The sequence below is a fragment of the Triticum aestivum genome, chromosome 7D (assembly GCF_018294505.1).
Source record: "Triticum aestivum cultivar Chinese Spring chromosome 7D, IWGSC CS RefSeq v2.1, whole genome shotgun sequence".
Classification (NCBI taxonomy): Eukaryota; Viridiplantae; Streptophyta; class Magnoliopsida; order Poales; family Poaceae; genus Triticum; species Triticum aestivum.
In genome coordinates, this window is record NC_057814.1 from 150,262,241 (window position 1) to 150,280,880 (window position 18,640).

An 18,640-nucleotide genomic window follows, 5' to 3' on the forward strand; every position below is an offset into this window, starting at 1 on the left:
GTCATGCCATCTTTTAACTTTTTCCTTAAACAACTTGGCATTCTCATAGGCTTGGGTTCTCCATTCATCAAGTGAGCTAATATCAAATAATTAACCTCTTCACGTGGTGTCTCAGCACGAAGAACTTTCGCAACGGTGCATACTCAGGGAGAACACTTATACTTTGATAATTTAGTGAGAGATCATCTTATAATGCTACCGTCAATCAAAGCAAGATAAGATGCATAAAAGATAAACATCACATGCAATCAATATAAGTGATATGATATGGCCATCATCATCTTGTGCTTGTGATCTCCATCTCCGAAGCACCGTCATGATCACCATCGTCACCGGCGCGACACCTTGAGCTCCATCGTAGCATCGTTGTCGTCTCGCCAATCTTATGCTTCTACAACTATCGCTACCGCTTAGTGATAAAGTAAAGCATTACAGGGCGATTGCATTGCATACAATAAAGTGACAACCATATGGCTCCTGCCAGTTGCCGATAACTCGGTTACAAAACATGATCATCTCATACGATAAAATTTAGCATCATGCCTTGACCATATCACATCACAACATGCCCTGCAAAAACAAGTTAGACGTCCTCTACTTTGTTGTTGCAAATTTTATGTGGCTGCTACGGGCTGAGCAAGAACCGTTCTTACCTACGCATCAAAACCACAACGATAGTTTGTCAAGTTGGTGCTGTTTTAACCTTCGCAAGGACCGGGCGTAGCCACACTCGGTTCAACTAAAGTTGGAGAAACTGACACCCGCCAGCCACCTATGTGCAAAGCACGTCGGTAGAACCAGTCTCGCTAAGCGTACGCGTAATGTCGGTCCGGGCCGCTTCATCCAACAATATCGCCGAACCAAAGTATGACATGTTGGTAAGCAGTATGACTTATATCGCCCACAACTCACTTGTGTTCTACTCGTGCATATGACATCTACGCATAAAACCAGGCTCGGATGCCACTGATGGGGAACGTAGTAATTTCAAAAAAATTCCTACGCACACGCAAGATCATGGTGATGCATAGCAACGAGAGGGGAGAGTGTGTCCATGTACCCTCGTAGAACGAAAGCGGAAGCGTTAGCACAACGCGGTTGATGTAGTCGTACGTCTTCACGATCCGACCGATCAAGTACCGAACGCACGGCACCTCCGAGTTCAGCACACGTTCAGCTCGATGATGTCCCTCGAACTCCGATCCAGCCGAGTGTTGAGGGAGAGTTTCCTCAGCACGACGGCGTGGTGACGATGATGATGTTCTACCGACGCAGGGCTTCGCCTAAGCACCGCTATGATATTATCGAGGTGGACTATGGTGGAGGGGGGCACCGCACACGGCTAAAAGATCAATGATCAATTGTTGTGTCTATGGGGTGCCCCCTGCCCCCGTATATAAAGAAACAAGGGGGGGGAGGCGGCTGGCCAGGAGGAGGCGCGCCAGGAGGAGTCCTATTCCCACCGGGAGTAGGACTCCCTCCCTTCCTTGTTGGATTAGGAGAAGGGGGGAAGGAGGAGGAGGAGAAGAAGGAAAGGGGGGCGCCGCCCCCTCCTTGTCCAATTCGGACTAGAGGGGGAGGGGGCGCGCGGCCTGCCCTGGCCGCCCTCCTCTTCTTCACTAAGGCCCATGTAGGCCCATTAATCCCCCCCGGGGGGGGGGTTCCGGTAACCCCCGGTACTCCGGTATATATCCGATAACCCCTGGAACCATTCTGGTGTCCGAATATAGTCGTCCAATATATCAATCTTCATGTCTCGACCATTTCGAGACTCCTTGTCATGTCCGTGATCACATCCGGGACTCCTAACTACCTTCGGCACATCAAAACATATAAACTCATAATATAACTGTCATCAAAACTTTAAGCATGCGGACCCTACGGGTTCGAGAACTATGTAGACATGACCGAGACACGTCTCCGGTCAATAACCAATAGCGGAACCTGGATGCTCATATTGGCTCCCACATATTCTACGAAGATCTTTATCGGTCAAACCGCATAACAACATACGTTGTTCCCTTTGTCATCAGTATGTTACTTGCCCGAGAATCGATCGTCGGTATCTCAATACCTAGTTCAATCTCGTTACCGGCAAGTCTCTTTACTTGTTCTGTAATACATCATCCTGCAATTAACTTGTTAGTTGCAATGCTTGCAAGGCTTAAGTGATGTGCATTACCGAGTGAGCCCAGAGATACCTCTCTGACAATCGGAGTGACAAATCCTAATCTCGAAATACGCCAACCCAACAAGTACCTTCGGAGACACCTGTAGAGGACCTTTATAATCACCCAGTTACGTTGTGACGTTTGGTAGCACACAAAGTGTTCCTCTGGTAAACGGGAGTTGCATAACCTCATAGTCATAGGAACATATATAATTCATGAAGAAAGCAATAGCAACACACGATCAAGTGCTAAGCTAACGGAATGGGTCAAGTCAATCACATCATTCTCCTAATGATGTGATCCCGTTAATCAAATGACAACTCATGTCAATGGCTAGGAAACATAACCATATTTGATCAACGAGCTAGTCAAGTAGAGGCATACTAGTGACACTCTGTTTGTCTATGTATTCACACAAGTATTATGTTTCCGGTTAATACAATTCTAGCATGAATAATAAACATTTATCATGATATAAGGAAATAAATAATAACTTTATTATTGCCTCTAGGGCATATTTCCTTCAGTATTTTACCCTTGGATTTATTAATATGGAGGCGACGTGCCACAATATCTCCCAAGCTATAAGTGTTGTCGCCCTCTATTGCACGACGTAAAATAGCAAGGTCTGGTGAGCTGAGTGCACCCACCTTCTCTCTGGCAAGAAAGCATTTTGCAATGAAAAGAGCAAAGTAATGTATAGCAATAAAATGCAAGCCAGCAGCAGTGATAGCCGAGGCCCCTCTCTCATCTCCCACTGTCAATGTACGATAAAAGGCCTCAAACTCTGCTGGCCGAGGCTCAACTAAGCTCCTGTCAGCAGGAAGCAAGCATATGTTACAAAATTCAGTAAGTGGTATCCGATGGGTATCATTACGTAAACTAAACTACACCTCAGGAGGATTATTCCTAGGAAGGAAATTAAAACTTTGAACAAAAATGTTTGTGAGGAGATGGTACCGTTCACATTCAGCTGTGATGAAGTCGGTGAGGCCAGCATTAGCAGCATGTTGTGTAAACTCCTGAACATTTTCAACCTCTTCCATGAACTGGGTATGCGGCCATTCGCACGGCCGTACCTCTGCCAACCTCCGGGGGTGGAGATCATTGTCAGACGACTCCCCAATAACATCCTTGGAGTTCTTCTTAGAAGCAAACTTCCTAAAGATATTCATCCTTTTCCTATGAACAAAAATTCTGAAATTTTTAGTCCACAAATTTTTCTCAACAAAACTTCACAAAATTGATAGCAACTACTCATAGGGACACATAGAGGCCATAGTAACTATTCAAAATACTTAGAACTCTAAGAATTCAACATGCAAGCTCATCTACAGCAGAACCAAGAGTAGCTAATTATTCAAAATATAAAACACTAAAACAAAAACTAATTGGACAAACGGTGGAGTCACATACCACGTAACAATCCCCCGAAACAGTTTCGGAAACGGAGCTTCGAGCAAAGAGATCGAAATCCGCGGGTTTGAGAGCAAGAACACGGGAGAGAGAGAGAGCAATGGAGAATTTTTTCTGGAGGTAAGTGATGATGTGGTGTGAAGGTATAAGTGAGGGGGGCCCACCTGGGGACCACAACCCACCAGGGCGCGCCTGGGGGTCCTGGCGCGCCCAGGTGGGTTGTGCCCACCGGGTGCACCTCCCTCTGATATTATTTGCACCAAAAATTCTTAAATATTCAGAAAAAATCGTATTAAATTTACAGAGCATTCTGAGGACTTTTATTTTTGGGTCATTTTTTTATTGCACGGGAAATTCAGAAAACAGACAAAACATGGCATTTTATTTTATTTAACTAATGAAAACAGAAAATGAAAGATAGGGACAGAAGGTAGTGCTTACTAAATTCATCAACTTCATACCTCTCAAAAATGATCCATTAATAAGGTTGATCAAGTCTTATTAACAACCACTTTCGATTAGCATGAAACCGAAGAACTTTCGTAAATCACTAAGTTACCTTAGCGGGGATATGAATGTCCCCACCAATAAGCATTTCATATTTCTTTTTAATAGTAGGTAGAGGTAGATGAAAACTTCCAATAGTGGTTGTCGAAGATTTTTCTATAACATTAATATCATTCACTTGGAATTGTTTCTTCGGAAAGTGCATCGTATGCTCATTACCATTGATATGAAAAGTGACCTTGCTTTTATTGCAATCAATAGCAGCCCCTACAATATTCAAGAAGGGTCTACCAAGGATAATAGACATGTTGTCGTCCTCGGGCATCTCAAGTATAACAAAGTCAGTCAAAATAGTAACATTAGCAACAACAACGGGCACATCCTCACAGATACCGATAGGTATGGCAGTTGATTTGTCAGCCATTTGCAAAGATATCTCAGTAGGTGTGAGTTTATTCAAGTCAAGTCTTTTATTTAAAGAGAAAGGCATAACACTAACACCAGCTCCTAAATCACATAAAGCAGTTTTCACATAATTTCTTTTGATGGAGCAAGGTATAGTTGGTATTCCTGGGTCCCCAAGTTTTTTAGGTACTCTATCCTTAAAAGTATAATTAGCAAGCATGATGGAGATTTCAGCTTCCGGTATTTTTCTCTTATTGGTGATGATGCCTTTCATGTACTTTGCATAAGGAGGCATTTTCAAGATGTCAAGCGAGTACACAAAAAGACTGGCCTCAGCATTTCAGCAAAGCGTTCAAATTCTTCATCATCTTTCTTTTTAGTTGACTTGAGTGGAAAAGGCATAGGTTTTTGAACCCACGGTTCTCTTTCTTTACCGTGTTTTGTAGCAATGGAGTCTCTTTTATCATATCTTGTATTCTTGGGTTGTGGGTTATCAAGATCAACTGGTGGTTCTATCTCAACATCATTATCTGGTTCTTTTTCATTATTTGGTTGTGTATCTTCATGAACATCAGCATTATCTTTTTCATTATCACTAGGTGAATGTTCATTACCAGATTGAGTTTCAGCATCAGAAATAGAAACATCATTTTCATTATCAGGAGGTTTTTCTACTTCGGTTCACTAGAAGCATGCAAAGTCCTATCATTTTTCTTTTTCTTCTTCTTTTTAGAAGGACTAGGTGCAGTGGTATTATTCTTTTTGGGTGTCCTCAGGATAAAGTGGTTCCTGAGTCATTTTACCTCCTCTAGTTGCAACTCTAACAGCAAAGTCATGTATGTTGTTATTCATTTCATTAAGCAATTCTCTTTGTGATTTAGCAACTTGTTCTAACTGAGTTTGAACCATAGAAGCATGCTTTCCCACACCTCTAACACCATTTGAGATTCTGAGTAATAAGTCACTCAAGCGAGCAATCATATCATAATTGTATTTCAATTGTTTCATAACATTTGCATTGAAGTGATCTTGTTTCCTAATGTAGTTTTCAAACTCATAAAGGCATTGGCTAGGGTGCATATTGTGAGGATTGTCATTATCATTGAATTTCATTAAAGAATTTACCTCTACCACCTTAGGCAGTGGTGGTGTATTAAGCCCATGTATTTCTTCAATAGGAGGTAAATTTTTAACATCCTCAGCTTTAATACCTTTTTCCATCATAGATTTCTTTGCCTCTTGCATATCTTCAGGACTGAGATATAATATACCCCTCTTCTTTGGAGTGGGCTTAGGCGGTGGTTCAGGAAGAGTCCAATCATCATAATTTTTCAATATGTTATTCAATAATTCTTCAGCTTGTCCAACAGTTTGTTCCCTGAAAACACAACCAGCACAACTATCTAGGAAATCCCTAGAAGCATCGGTTAGTCCATTATAGAAGATATCAAGTATTTCATTTTTCTTAAGAGGATGATCAGGCAAAGCATTAAGTAACTGGCAAAGCCTCCCCCAAGCTTGTGGGAGACTCTTTTCTTTAGTTTGCACAAAGTTAAATATTTCCTGTAAGGCAGCTTGTTTCTTATGAGCAGGAAAATATTTTTGAGAGAAGTAATAAATCATATCCTGGGGACTATGCACACAACCAGGAGCAAGACTATTGTACCAAGCTTTAGCATCACCCTTTAATGAGAAAGGAAATAATTTGAGAATAAAGTAATAGCGAGTTTTCTCATCATGAGTAAAAAGGGTGGCTATGTCATTCAACTTAGTAAGATGTGCCACAACAGTTTCAGTTTCATAACCATGAAAAGGATCAGATTCAACCAAAGTAATTAACTCTGGGTCAACAGAGAATTCATAATCCTTATCATCAATAAAGATAGGTGAAGTAGAAAACTTAGGATCACATTTCATTCTAGCATTCAGAGATTTTTCTTTATACTTGCACAGTAATTTCTCTAGATCATCTCTATCCTTACAAGCAAGAATATCTCTAGTTGTCTCCTCATTCATAACATAACCTTCCGGTACCTTAGGCAATTCAAATCTAGGAAGGCTAGTTCTAGCAGGTGTTTCAGGAGTTTCAGTTTCAAGCTCATCATCAGATTCAACAACATCATGTTGTATTACTCTAGCAATTTGTGCATCAAGAAATTCACCAAGTGGCACATCATCATTATCAATCAAGGTACTATCATCATCATAAGCATCATTCATAGTAGAAGTAGCATCATCATTAACTTGCGACATATTAGAATTGACAGCATGTGGTGGTGTTGCAAGTTTACTCATAATAGAAGGTGAATCTAAAGCAGAACTGGATAGCAGTTCCTTACCTCCCCTCATCTTTGAGGGAAACATCGTAGTCTTTGGATCCTTCATAATGATAATATGATAATAATCCCAAGTGACTCAGCAAATATAGCCATGCTCCCCGGCAACGGCGCCAGAAAAAGGTCTTGATAACCCACAAGTATAGGGGATCGCAATAGTTTTCGAGTGTAGAGTATTCAACCCAAATCTATAGATTCGACACAAGGGGAGCCAAAGAATATTTGCAAGTATTAGCAGCTGAGTTGTCAATTCAACCACACCTAGAGATTAATTATCTACAGCAACATGATCAGTAGCAAAGTAATATGATAGTTTTGGTAATAGTGACAGCAACAATGGTAACAGTAACAAGTGATAACAGTATTTTTGCAGCAAGTGCAACAGTAACGATAGCAGTAGTAATTTAGCAGAAACGATATAAGATAAATTCATAGGCATTGGATCGGTAATTTGATGGATGATATTCATCATGTGACAGTCATAACCTAGGGAGATACGACACTAGCTCCAGTTCATAAATATAATGTAGGCATGTATTTCGTAAATAGTCATACGTGATTATGGAAAGAACTTGCATGACATCTTTTGTCCTACCCTCCCGTGGCAACGGAGTCCATATTGGAAACTAAGGGATCTTAAGGCCTCCTTTTAATAGAGAACCAGAACAAAGCATTAACACACGGTGAATACATGAACTCCTCAAACTACGATCATCACCGGGAGTGGTCCCGACTATTTTCACTCCGGGGTTGCCGGATCATAACACGTAGTAGGTGACTATAACTTGCAAGATCGGATCTAGAACATGGATATAATGGTGACAACATAAACGGTTCAGATCTGAGTTCATGGCACCCGGGCCCAAAGTGACAAGCATTAAGCATAGCAAAGTCATAGCAACATCAATCTCAGAACATAGTGGATACTAGGGATCAAGCCCTAACAAAACTAACTCGATTACATGATGAATCTCATCCAACTCCTCACCGACCAGCAAGCCTATGAAGGAATTACTCACTCCCGGTGGGGAGCATCATGGAATTGACGATGGAGAAGGGTTGGTGATGACGAAGAACAAAGATCCCCCTCTCCGGAGCCCCAAACGGACTCCAGATCTGGCCTCCCGATGAAGAGCAGGAGGTGATGGCGGCTCCGTCTCGTGGAACACGATAATCCCTTTTTTTCAGGAAAAATAGGATTTTATAGCGTCGGTTTCAGGGTCTGCGGGGCCACCAGGCGGGGACAACCCACCTGGGCGCGCTTGGGAGGGCTGGCGCACCCTGGTGGGTTGTGCCCACCCAGGTGCCCCCCTCCGGTGGCTCTTGGCTCCATAAATTCTCTTTTATTGTATAAAAAATCCTCGCAAAGTTTCGTTCCATTCCGAGAACTTTTATTTCTGCACAAAAACAACACCATGGTAGTTCTGCTGAAAACAGCGTCAGTCCGGGGTTAGTTTCATTCAAATCATGCAAATTAGAGTCCAAAACAAGAGGAAAAGTGTTAGGAAAAGTAGATACATTGGAGACGTATCACTTATCCGGAAAGCTACCATCAATAGGTAGTGGGTCATCAAGAACATTTTCTAACCTAGACAAGTTATCTGCAACGGGGTTCTCAGTTCCCTTTCTATCAACAATGTGCAAATCAAATTCTTGTAGCAAGAGAACCCATCTAATGAGTCTAGGTTTAGCATCTTTCTTTTCCATAAGGTATTTGATAGCAGCATGATCGGTGTGAACAGTTACTTTGGAATCAACAATATAAGGTCTGAACTTATCACATGCAAATACAATTGCTAAAAATTCCTTTTCAGTAGTAGCATAATTTCTTTGGGAACTGTCTAGAGTTTTACTAGCATATTGAATAACATTTAATTTCTTATCAACTCTTTGTCCTAGAACAACACCAACAGCATAATCACTAGCATCACACATAATTTTAAAGGGTAGGTTCCAATCAGGTGGCTGAACTATAGGTGCAGAAATCAAGGAGTTCTTAAGTATTTCAAATTCTTCTACACAATCATCATAAAAAACAAAAGGAACATCTTTTTGCAAGAGATTAGTGAGAGGCCTAGAAATTTTAGAGAAGTCTTTAATAAACCTCCTATAGAAACCCGCATGACCAAGGAAACTTCTTATACCTTTGATATCTTTAGGACACGACATCTTTTCAATAGCATCTACTTTAGCTTTATCAACTTCAATACCTCTTTCAGAAATTTTATGCCCCAAGACAATACCTTCATTAACCCTAAAGTGGCACTTCTCCCAATTCAAGACAAGACTAGTTTCTTCACATCTCTGCAAAACTCGATCAAGGTTGCTCAAGTAATCATCAAAAGAAGTTCCGTAAACGGAGAAATCATCCATGAAAACTTCAACAATCTTTTCACAAAAGTCAGAGAATATGGCAGTCATACATCTTTGAAAGGTAGCAGGTGCATTGCATAAACCAAAAGGCATCCGTCTATAAGCAAAGGTACCGAAAGGACATGTAAAAGTGGTTTTCTCTTGATCTTCTTTTGACACAGGTATTTGAGAGAAACCAGAATAACCATCTAGAAAGCAAAAATGAGTATGTTTGGATAATCTTTCTAGCATTTGATCGATAAAAGGTAAAGGTTAATGATCTTTTCTAGTAGCTTTGTTCAGTTTGCGAAAATCAATTACCATTCTATAACCTGTAACAATTCTTTGTGGAATCAATTCATTCTTGACATTTGGAATAACAGTGATACCTCCCTTCTTAGGGACACAATAAACATGAATTACCCATTGACTATCAGCAATAGGATAAATTATACCTGCCTCTAGAAGCTTTAGTATTTCATTCCTTATCACTTCTTTCATCTTAGGATTTAACCGTCGTTGATGATTAACAACTGGTTTAGCGTCTTTCTCCAATCTTATTTTGTGCTGACATAAAGTGGGACTAATGCCTTTAAGATCATCAAGAGTATACCCAATAGCGGCACGATGCTTCTTCAGAGTTTACAATAATTTCTTTTCTTCATGCTCTGAAAGGTTAGCACTAATAATAATAGGATATATCTTCTTTTCGTCAAGATAAGCATATTTCAGAGTATCAGGTAATTGTTTAAGCTCAAACACGGGATCACCCTTAGGTGGAGGAGGATCCCCAAGGATTTCAACAGGCAAATTGTGTTTCAAAATAGGTTCCTGATTCAAGAATACTTCATCTATTTCCCTTCTTTCATTCATAAGCATATCATTTTCATGGTCTAGCAAATATTGTTCTAAAGGATCATTAGGAGGCACGGCAATAGAAGCAAGACCAATAATTTCATCCTTACTAGGCAATTCTTTATCATGGGGTTGTTTACGAAATTTAGAGAAATTAAAATCATGAGACATATCTCCCAAACCAACAGTAACAATATCTTTCTCGCAGTCTATCCTAGCATCAATAGTATAATGGGACAAAAATTATCTTGTGGGGAAGCAAGAACAAGAAAATCAGTAGGATATTTTATCTTCCCACACAAGACTTCAACATCTCTAACAATCCCAATCGGTGATATAATATTTGTATTAGCAAGCTTAATAGTGACAGCAATATCATTCATAATTTCTTTATATAAGGTATAAGGAATTGCACTAACACTAGCACCCACATCACATAGGCCATGATAACAATGATCTCCTATTTTAACAGAAACAACAGGCATGCCAATAACAGGTCTATGTTTGTCTTTAGTACCGGGTTTAACTATCCTAGCAGCTTCATTAGAGAAATAAATAACATGCCCATCAATATTATCAACCAAGAGATCTTTAACCATAGCAATACTGGGTTCAACTTTAATTTTTTCAGAGGGTGTATGTGTTTTAGTATTACTCTTACGAACCACAGTTGAAGCTTTAGCATGATCCTTTATTCTAACAGGGAACAGTGGCTTCTCAATATAAGCAGTGGGAACAATAGGATCAACATTATAAATAATAGTTTCTTTTTCAACTTTAACAGGTTCCGCTACTTTAACTTCAATGGGAGGATGATATTTAAACCACTTCTCCTTAGGGAGATCAAGGTGAGTAGCAAAAGATTCACAGAAAGAAGCTACTATCTCAGAGTCAAGTCCATATTTAGTGCTAAAATCATGAAAAGCATCGGTATCCACAAAAGATTTAACACAATCGAACTTCAGGTTTATACCTGACTCCTCACCTTCGTCAAGATCCCAATCTTTAGAGTTGCGTTTAATTATTTCCAATAAATTCCATTTGAATTCAATATCCTTCTTCATATAGGAACCAGTAAAAGAAGTATTGAGCATGGATCGATCATTATGAGAAAGCCGAGGATAAATTTTTTGAATAATAATTTCTCTTGAGAGCTCATGATTGGGGCATGAATATAACATTGACTTAAGCCTCCCCCAAGCTTGAGCGATACTTTCTCCTTCACGAGGCCAAAAATTATATATATAATTCTGATCACGGTGAACTAGATGCATAGGATAAAACTTCTGATGAAATTCCAATTTCAATCGGTTGTAGTTCCATGATCCAATATCATCCAATAGCCTATACCATGTCAATGCCTTGCCCTTCAAAGATAAAGGGAAGACTTTCTTCTTGACAACATCCTCGGGTATACCTGCAAGCTTAAATAATCCACATACTTCATCCACATAGATTAGGTGCATATTGGGATGTAATGTTCCATCTCCTACATAGGGATTAGCTAGCAGTTTCTTTATCATACCCGAAGGAATTTCATAATAAATATTTTCAGTAGGTGTAGTAGGTTGAGGAGCAACTAATTGTGGTTCCGGTCGAGGTGAAGATACCCCGAACAAACCCCTCAAAGGATTATTTTCCATAGTAACAAGTGACAATAAATTTCAGCACACTATATATATGTTTTCTTACCAAATTCCACTTACCAAAGGCGCTTCACTCCCCGACAACGGCGCCAAAAAAGAGTCTTGATGACCCACAAGTATAGGGGATATATCGTAGTCCTTTCGATAAGTAAGAGTGTCAAACCCAACGAGGAGCAGAAGGAAATGACAAGTGGTTTTCAGCAAGGTATTCTCTGCAAGCACTGAAATTATCGGTAACAAATAGTTTTGTGATAAGATAAATCGTAACAGGTAACAAGTAAATAAAGTAAGCAAGGTGCAGCAAGGTGTCCCAATCCTTTTTGTAGCAAAGGACAAGCATGGACAAACTCTTATATGAAGCAAAGTGCTCCCGAGGACACATGGGAATTGTTGTCAAGTTAGTTTTCATCATGCTCATATGATTCGCGTTCGTTACTTTGATAATTTGATATGTGGGTGGACTGGTGCTTGGGTGCTGCCCTTCCTTGGACAAGCCTCCCACTTATGATTAACCCCTCTCGCAAGCATCCGCAACTACGAAAGAAGAATTAAGGTAAACCTAACCATAGCATGAAACATATGGATCCAAATCAGTCCCTTACGAAGCAACGCATAAACTAGGGTTTAAGCTTCTATCACTCCAACAACCCATCATCTACTTATTATTTCCCAATGCCTTCCCCTAGGCCCAAGTAATGGTGAAGTGTCATGTAGTCGACGTTCACATAACACCACTAGAGGAGAGACAACATACATCTCATCAAAATATCGAACGAATACCAAATTCACATGATTACTTATAACAAGACTTCTCCCATGTCCTCAGGAATAAACGTAACTACTCACAAAGCATGTTCATAATCATAATCAGAGGAGTATTAATTATCATTAAGGATCTGTACATATGATCTTCCACCGAATAAACCAACTAGCATCAACTACAAGGAGTAATCAACACTACTATCAACCCACATGTACCAATCTGAGGTTTTGGGACCAAGATCGAATACAAGAGATGAACTAGGGTTTGAGAGGAGATGGTGCTGGTGAAGATGTTGATGAATATTGACCCTCCCTCGATGAGAGGATCGATGGTGATGACGGTGGCGATGATTTCCCCCTCCGGGAGGGATGTTTCCCCAGCAGAACAGCTCCGCCAGAGCCCTAGATTGGTTCTGCCCAGGTTTCGCCTCGAGACGGCGGCGCTTCGTCCCAAAAGGTTTCTTATGATTTTTTTTTCAGGGTAAAAGACACCATATAGCAGAAGATGGGCACCGGAGGCCTGCCAGGGGGCCCACAAGGTCAGGGGGCGTGCCCAGGGGGGAGGGACGCGCCCTCCACCCTTGTGGCTAACTGGTGGCCCCCCTCTGGTACTTTCTTTGCCCAATATTTTTTATATATTCAAAAATAATCTCCGTGAAGTTTCAGGACTTTTGGAGTTGTGCAAAATAGGTCTCTAATATTTGCTTCTTTTCCAGCCCAGAATTCCAGCTGCCGGCATCCTCCCTCTTCATGTAAACCTTGTAAAATAAGAGAGAATAGCCATAAGTATTGTGATATAATGTGTAATAACAGCCCATAATGCAATAAATATCAACATAAAAGCATGATGCAAAATGGACGTATCATACACACAGGTAAACTAACAGAAATCTCACTATGTGCATTTTAACCAAGAGTTCTTGTTCTTTTTTCTCAAAACAATGGCGTTGTACGCTCGTGGTCGCCCTCACCCGCCTCACCTCCTCCCTCTGCACCCTCCTCAGCTCCCACCAGATGCTCTCCATGCCCATCTCCCGCTCCCCAGCGGTGCTGTCCGGTTGCAGTAGCCGCCGTTGAACAACGAGTCATGCTCGAAGTGGTCCGGCGAGTAGGTCCGGAGGAAGGTGACGAGGCTGCTTTTGCAGTCCCGACACCGCGCGATGCCCTCCACGGCCGCCCTGATGATGCGGCGGACGGCGTAGGCGACGCCGAAATCTGTGAGGCAGCCCTCCAAGAGGTAGTTGACGCGGAAGTCCAGGCCCGGCAGGTGGCCGGTCCAGTCCGCACCGAGTCTGTCGAGGTGGATGTCAAAGGAGGATGTGGGCTTCCCGTCGGCGCTGACGACGGGGACGGCGTGCACGTAGAACTCCGTCCACATCACCATGAGCGTGAAGTATAGTGGGCAAATTTGTATCTCATGGACTTGAAACTTATGCTAAAACTTCTCCAACTTTAAGTAAATTATTCATATGTAAAATAGTGGTCAAATTTGCATCTCACAGACTTTCCATGTCAATTATGGATGTCAGAATGGGGGAAGATCATCACAACAATTTAGAGGAAAGTAAGAATACCACTATTCATGAAAGCGGGAAGTAAATTAGAGAAATAATTTTTTGCGTACAGTAAAATAAAATTCTTATATTTAGTTCATCTGTTTCTTAACAAGGATAAAATAGTTATTTCAATTCATTAAGGATTGTATTTTTCTATCCATCAGATAGATCATCTAAACATTACCAATCCCTTGCCCAGAGAAACTTCTACATCAAACCAACGCCGTCAATCATAATGTTAACTTGACAAATTATTGACTAATCACATAAACACTATTGGCTTGCTAGCGGCATAAGCTTTTTAATTATAGGCGTTGGTCTACTATCATGTGAAAATGACACATATAGCCATTAATAGGGTGTGTTTGAAGCAAGCAATCATCATCAACATACAATTAAATATGATTAAGTATGTTACCCATAGACAAGTTATTTCATTTGGCATTACATTTACGCTGTCTCCAGAATAATATTATATATGTCGTCTCATAATGTGAATATTCATAAACCAATATATTTATTTCGCAGCTACTTTCAATTTAAAGATGATGCCCCCACATTTGCGAGGGCCATTTTGCTAGTTATCTAGAAAAGATCTAGAGTTAGGATGTGGAATCACTAGATTTTGCAAAAGGTTTCAATTTGCACAACAAGTCTTGCACAATTATTATAACTCTTTGCACTCGACCCCATGAAGAATATTTCAAACATATATAAAAATGAATTCTTATGTATTGTGAGACAGGTATATTCCAACTGTTTATTTTGTTCTTAGAAGGAATACATGTCTTGTCTTTTTGAACATGTATGTGTTTTGTAATCATATTTTTAACAAAAAAAAATCTGTAGGTATGTATTTTCCCATAATACAAATGTATATTTCTTTCTAGGTTCTCTCACATGTATTTTGTAAAATTCTACCATGCTCATTTTCTTATAGAATGTCTCTACATATTACCATCTTATAAACATGGTAAAATAACCACGAAATAAAAACCTACAAATACTTTGTACTTGAACTAAGATCCAAGAAAGTTGCTGGAAACAACTATCTGCTATATGCTGGAGTGCACAAATCTACATGAGAGCTTTTGAGAAAAAAGAAGTTTAAAACTCGAATTAAATGTGGCCGAGATAAGAAACATGAAGGATGACATTTTTCATGAAAATGAGGGAGCCCTGGCCTCTAATTTGATTGATGCACACAACCAACGTAAGTGATAGCAAAAATAGACACTCAAGAAAAGGATAGCATAAAAAGATATTTTTGTTGTATGAAATCCATAATAATATTCTGAAGGTCTCTGTTAACATATATCTAAAGCATTTGAGCCTACCAATATGCAACCAAAAATGAGGTGTCGTACTGAAACAAAATGTGGTAGAGGCCTCGGAAAAATATATCATATATTCAAGGCTCCTTGAGTTGGACTACCTATTGTTTAACTAGGATCACTTAATAACATAACTAAAAACAAAGGAAACATGCTTACAATGGTGCACCAAGAATCTAGAGCTCTATATTACACATTACAGTGTCCAATATATCTTTGCAAGCACTTCCCGCTCGCAATAGGGGCGCCGTATGAGAGGGGTAGCTATGTTCTTTTCTATATTTCTTATTAGTCTTTAGTTTTCATAAAAGTTGTGAGTGTGATGTTTGAAAGGTTGTGTATCTGGTAATTGGATGCTAATGTTTATATTTTATTTCAATACATTGTATTTTTATTGTGTTGAGAATTTTTGTTCACTTGGAAATTTATGAAATTTGTAGAAAAAGAATGAAATTCCATAGGTAATTAAGTTGAAAGTTTTTGTTTTTTAGTTGAAAGCATGTAAAACCTTAGTTCTTGAGTGGAAGATTTGTATATTTCTAGTGGAGCGTTGTGCAAAGTTAGTTGGAAGCTCATCAGTTTGATGCTAATGGTTGTTGAATCATTTTGTTACTCTCTAACTGAACTCCAAAGGTGTGCTCAACTACCTTGAGCTCGAAAGGGGAACAAAACTTATCCGTATCTTCATTTAACTTGATGAACTGGCAAATAAGTGAGATTGTACGCAGAAAATCCGTAAAGCCCGCATATAAACCTGAAGTTATTTTTAAGAAAAACTTAAATTACCCCTGAAATTCACTCATTTTTTTGTTTCCAATAACTTGTTCAAGTAGAAAATTATGGTTGGCGAGTTTATGAGAGTGCTTGCTAAATTTAAAAAAAAGACTTTGAGAAAGGGTGTCAAGTTTCAGAATCATGGGCCACTTCGTAAGTAGTACAAAAATTCTTTCAAAGGTTTAAGCAGGAGTACAATTTTTGCGGTGGGTTTTATACAGTTAGCAACTTTCAAAAGCTGCATGCATGATTCCTAACTTGGGGCAACAACGTACAGCACGACGCCGACAACGCAAAACCACGTACGCGAGGGCGGATGATCACCGCGCGGCCGGCGGCGGCGTGAGCTCCGCGAGCCTCTGGAGCAGCACGCCGTTCCACATGTCGACGGGCCCCGGCAGGCACCAGTGCAGGCAGTCGCTGCCGTTCCTCCTCCACCTGATGTCGAAGTGATTGTCGGGGTGGCCGTCGGCGCGCATCATCATGGCCTTGGTCACGTCCAGCACCCCGAACCTCCTCTTGGTCGCCCTCACCCGCCTCACCTCCTCCCTCTGCACCCTCCTCAGCTCCCATGCGATGCTCTCCATGCTCACCTCCCGCTCCTGCAGCGGCGCCGTCCTGTTGCAGTAGCCGCCGTCGAACCAGGAGCCGTGCTCGAAGTGGTCGGGCGAGTAGGTTCGGAGGAAGGTGACGAGGCTGGTCTTGCAGCCACGGCACTGCGCGATGCCCTCCACGGCCGCCCTGACGACGCGGCGGACGGCGTAGGCGACGCCGAAGTCGGTGAGGTTGGCGTCGTTGCCGGCGCAGTTGAGGCAGCCGATGCGGCGCCCTCCCTCCCAGAGATAATTGACGCGGAAGAACCAGTTGCCGCCCGAGATGACGGCGTAGTCCAGGCCCGGCAGGCGGCTCGTCCAGTCGGCGCCGAGCCTGTCGAGGTGGATGTCGAAGGAGGAGGTGGGCTTCCCGTCGGCGCCGGCGACGGGGACGGCGTGCGCGTAGAACTCGGTCCACATCACCATGAGCGTGAAGTTGTGCGCCGGGAAGTGCCATGTCCGGTACTTGTCGAACGCGTCCGAGTACACGTCCACGGGCGCCTCGGCCTACACCATGAGTCCATGACCATGTAGGTCAGTCTTCATCGTCACTTGACTACTTACTCAGAACTACTCGCGTACACGCAAGCATAAACGGTACACGTACCTGGGACAGGAGGCAGAGCAGGGAGTCGATCTGGTTGCGCGCCAGCGAGTCGCCGATGAAGGCCAGCCGCTTCCCGCGGACGACGTCGAGGAACCGCTCCGGTACGAACCTCGGCAGCTCGCAGCCGTCTGGCTGCCACCGCCAGTAGAGGTGGCCGTCGTCCTTGCCGAACTTCTGGCAGTTCTTGAAGTCCGGCAGCATGGGGCACGTCAGGTTGGTGTACACCGGGCCATTCGGCTCCCGCACCCATTTCCCCCTGGAAATGTCGCATTTCTCCTCGAGCTGCATGGCCGCCTCACCTACGCATGAAGCAGGCACGTAGCCAGAGTTATCAAACACACTCAAACCGGTGCACGTACAGGCCAATATCGACAGCACCGTGCTCTCAAATGCGCTTACCGGTGCTCGGAGCAGCAGCTGGCAAGGAGACGACCTCCGCAGGTGTGCTCTGCTCAGGCGTCACGCTGTCGTCCGCAGGGAACGCTGGCTCATCGCTTTGATCGTCGTCATCCTCTGGCATCCTGCTGCTCAGGTCGAGGGCGGCGAGCAGAGGGCTCTGCGTCAGCGCCTCGCCGGCCGTCCTGGCCACGGTCAAGCTCCGGGACGAGTAGAGGATGGAGAAGGCGACGACCGTGGAGATGGCCAGCAGGAGCAGCAGCGAGGACTTGACGTTCCTCTGCGCCACCACGCTCCACTCGCTGCCGCTGCCGCTCTTGAGCAGCCTCGGGCTGCCGGACGGAGGCGAGGGAGGAAGAAGGGGCGCCATGCATGCAAGTTCCTCACAGACTAGTCTCTCAGTTACTTGCAGACGCGACGCTCTAGTCACAGTACTAGGTTGGCGTCGGCCAGCTTTTGAAGGGCCCGGCGAGTGTGTTTCTGCTTTGGCTGACAATGGCCGGTGATTGGTCAGCTGACGCGGGAATTTGAACGTGCTGGTCGCCGGTTAATTCGCTTCTGGTGAGCCTACCGCGCTCAGGGGTAGGGTTTGGTGGAGCTGTCGATAGGGCCGGGGTAGCCACGCTAGCTAGTGGATCACCAAACTGCATAGTGCTAGCCTTGGTCCGTTAATATTTTGGAGTGAGCAGTTACGTGATAGTACTTCTAATTTTCTCGGTGAAGAAACCTTTGGCATGATGCGCGCTGGAGTATACGGAGGAAATGCAATCTCACCAGCCAGACGTGTACTCGCCGGAAAGGCGCGCGTTCCGCAGGGTTGATGTACGAGTGAAAAAGAAAAGACGGCAGGGATGGTTGGCCAACACTCGGCTCAGATGGCAGCTGTCATGCGGTTGTTTTGACTTGACGCCATTGTGTCATGGCCTCGGG

General features: G+C 42.6%; 1 protein-coding gene across 1 annotated transcript; it reads right to left on the reverse strand.

The window, feature by feature from the left end:
* Positions 1-16,268: 16,268 nt before the first annotated feature.
* Positions 16,269-18,160, reverse strand: LOC123166491 (protein ALTERED XYLOGLUCAN 4-like). The gene is made up of 3 exons (XM_044584296.1): positions 17,714-18,160; positions 17,315-17,613; positions 16,269-17,214 (listed from the first exon to the last, which is right to left on the reverse strand). The coding sequence occupies exons 1-3, from the start codon at positions 18,078-18,080 to the stop codon at positions 16,435-16,437; spliced, it is 1,446 nt and encodes a 481-aa protein (XP_044440231.1). The 5' UTR covers positions 18,081-18,160; the 3' UTR covers positions 16,269-16,434.
* Between the last annotated feature and the right edge of the window lie 480 nt (positions 18,161-18,640).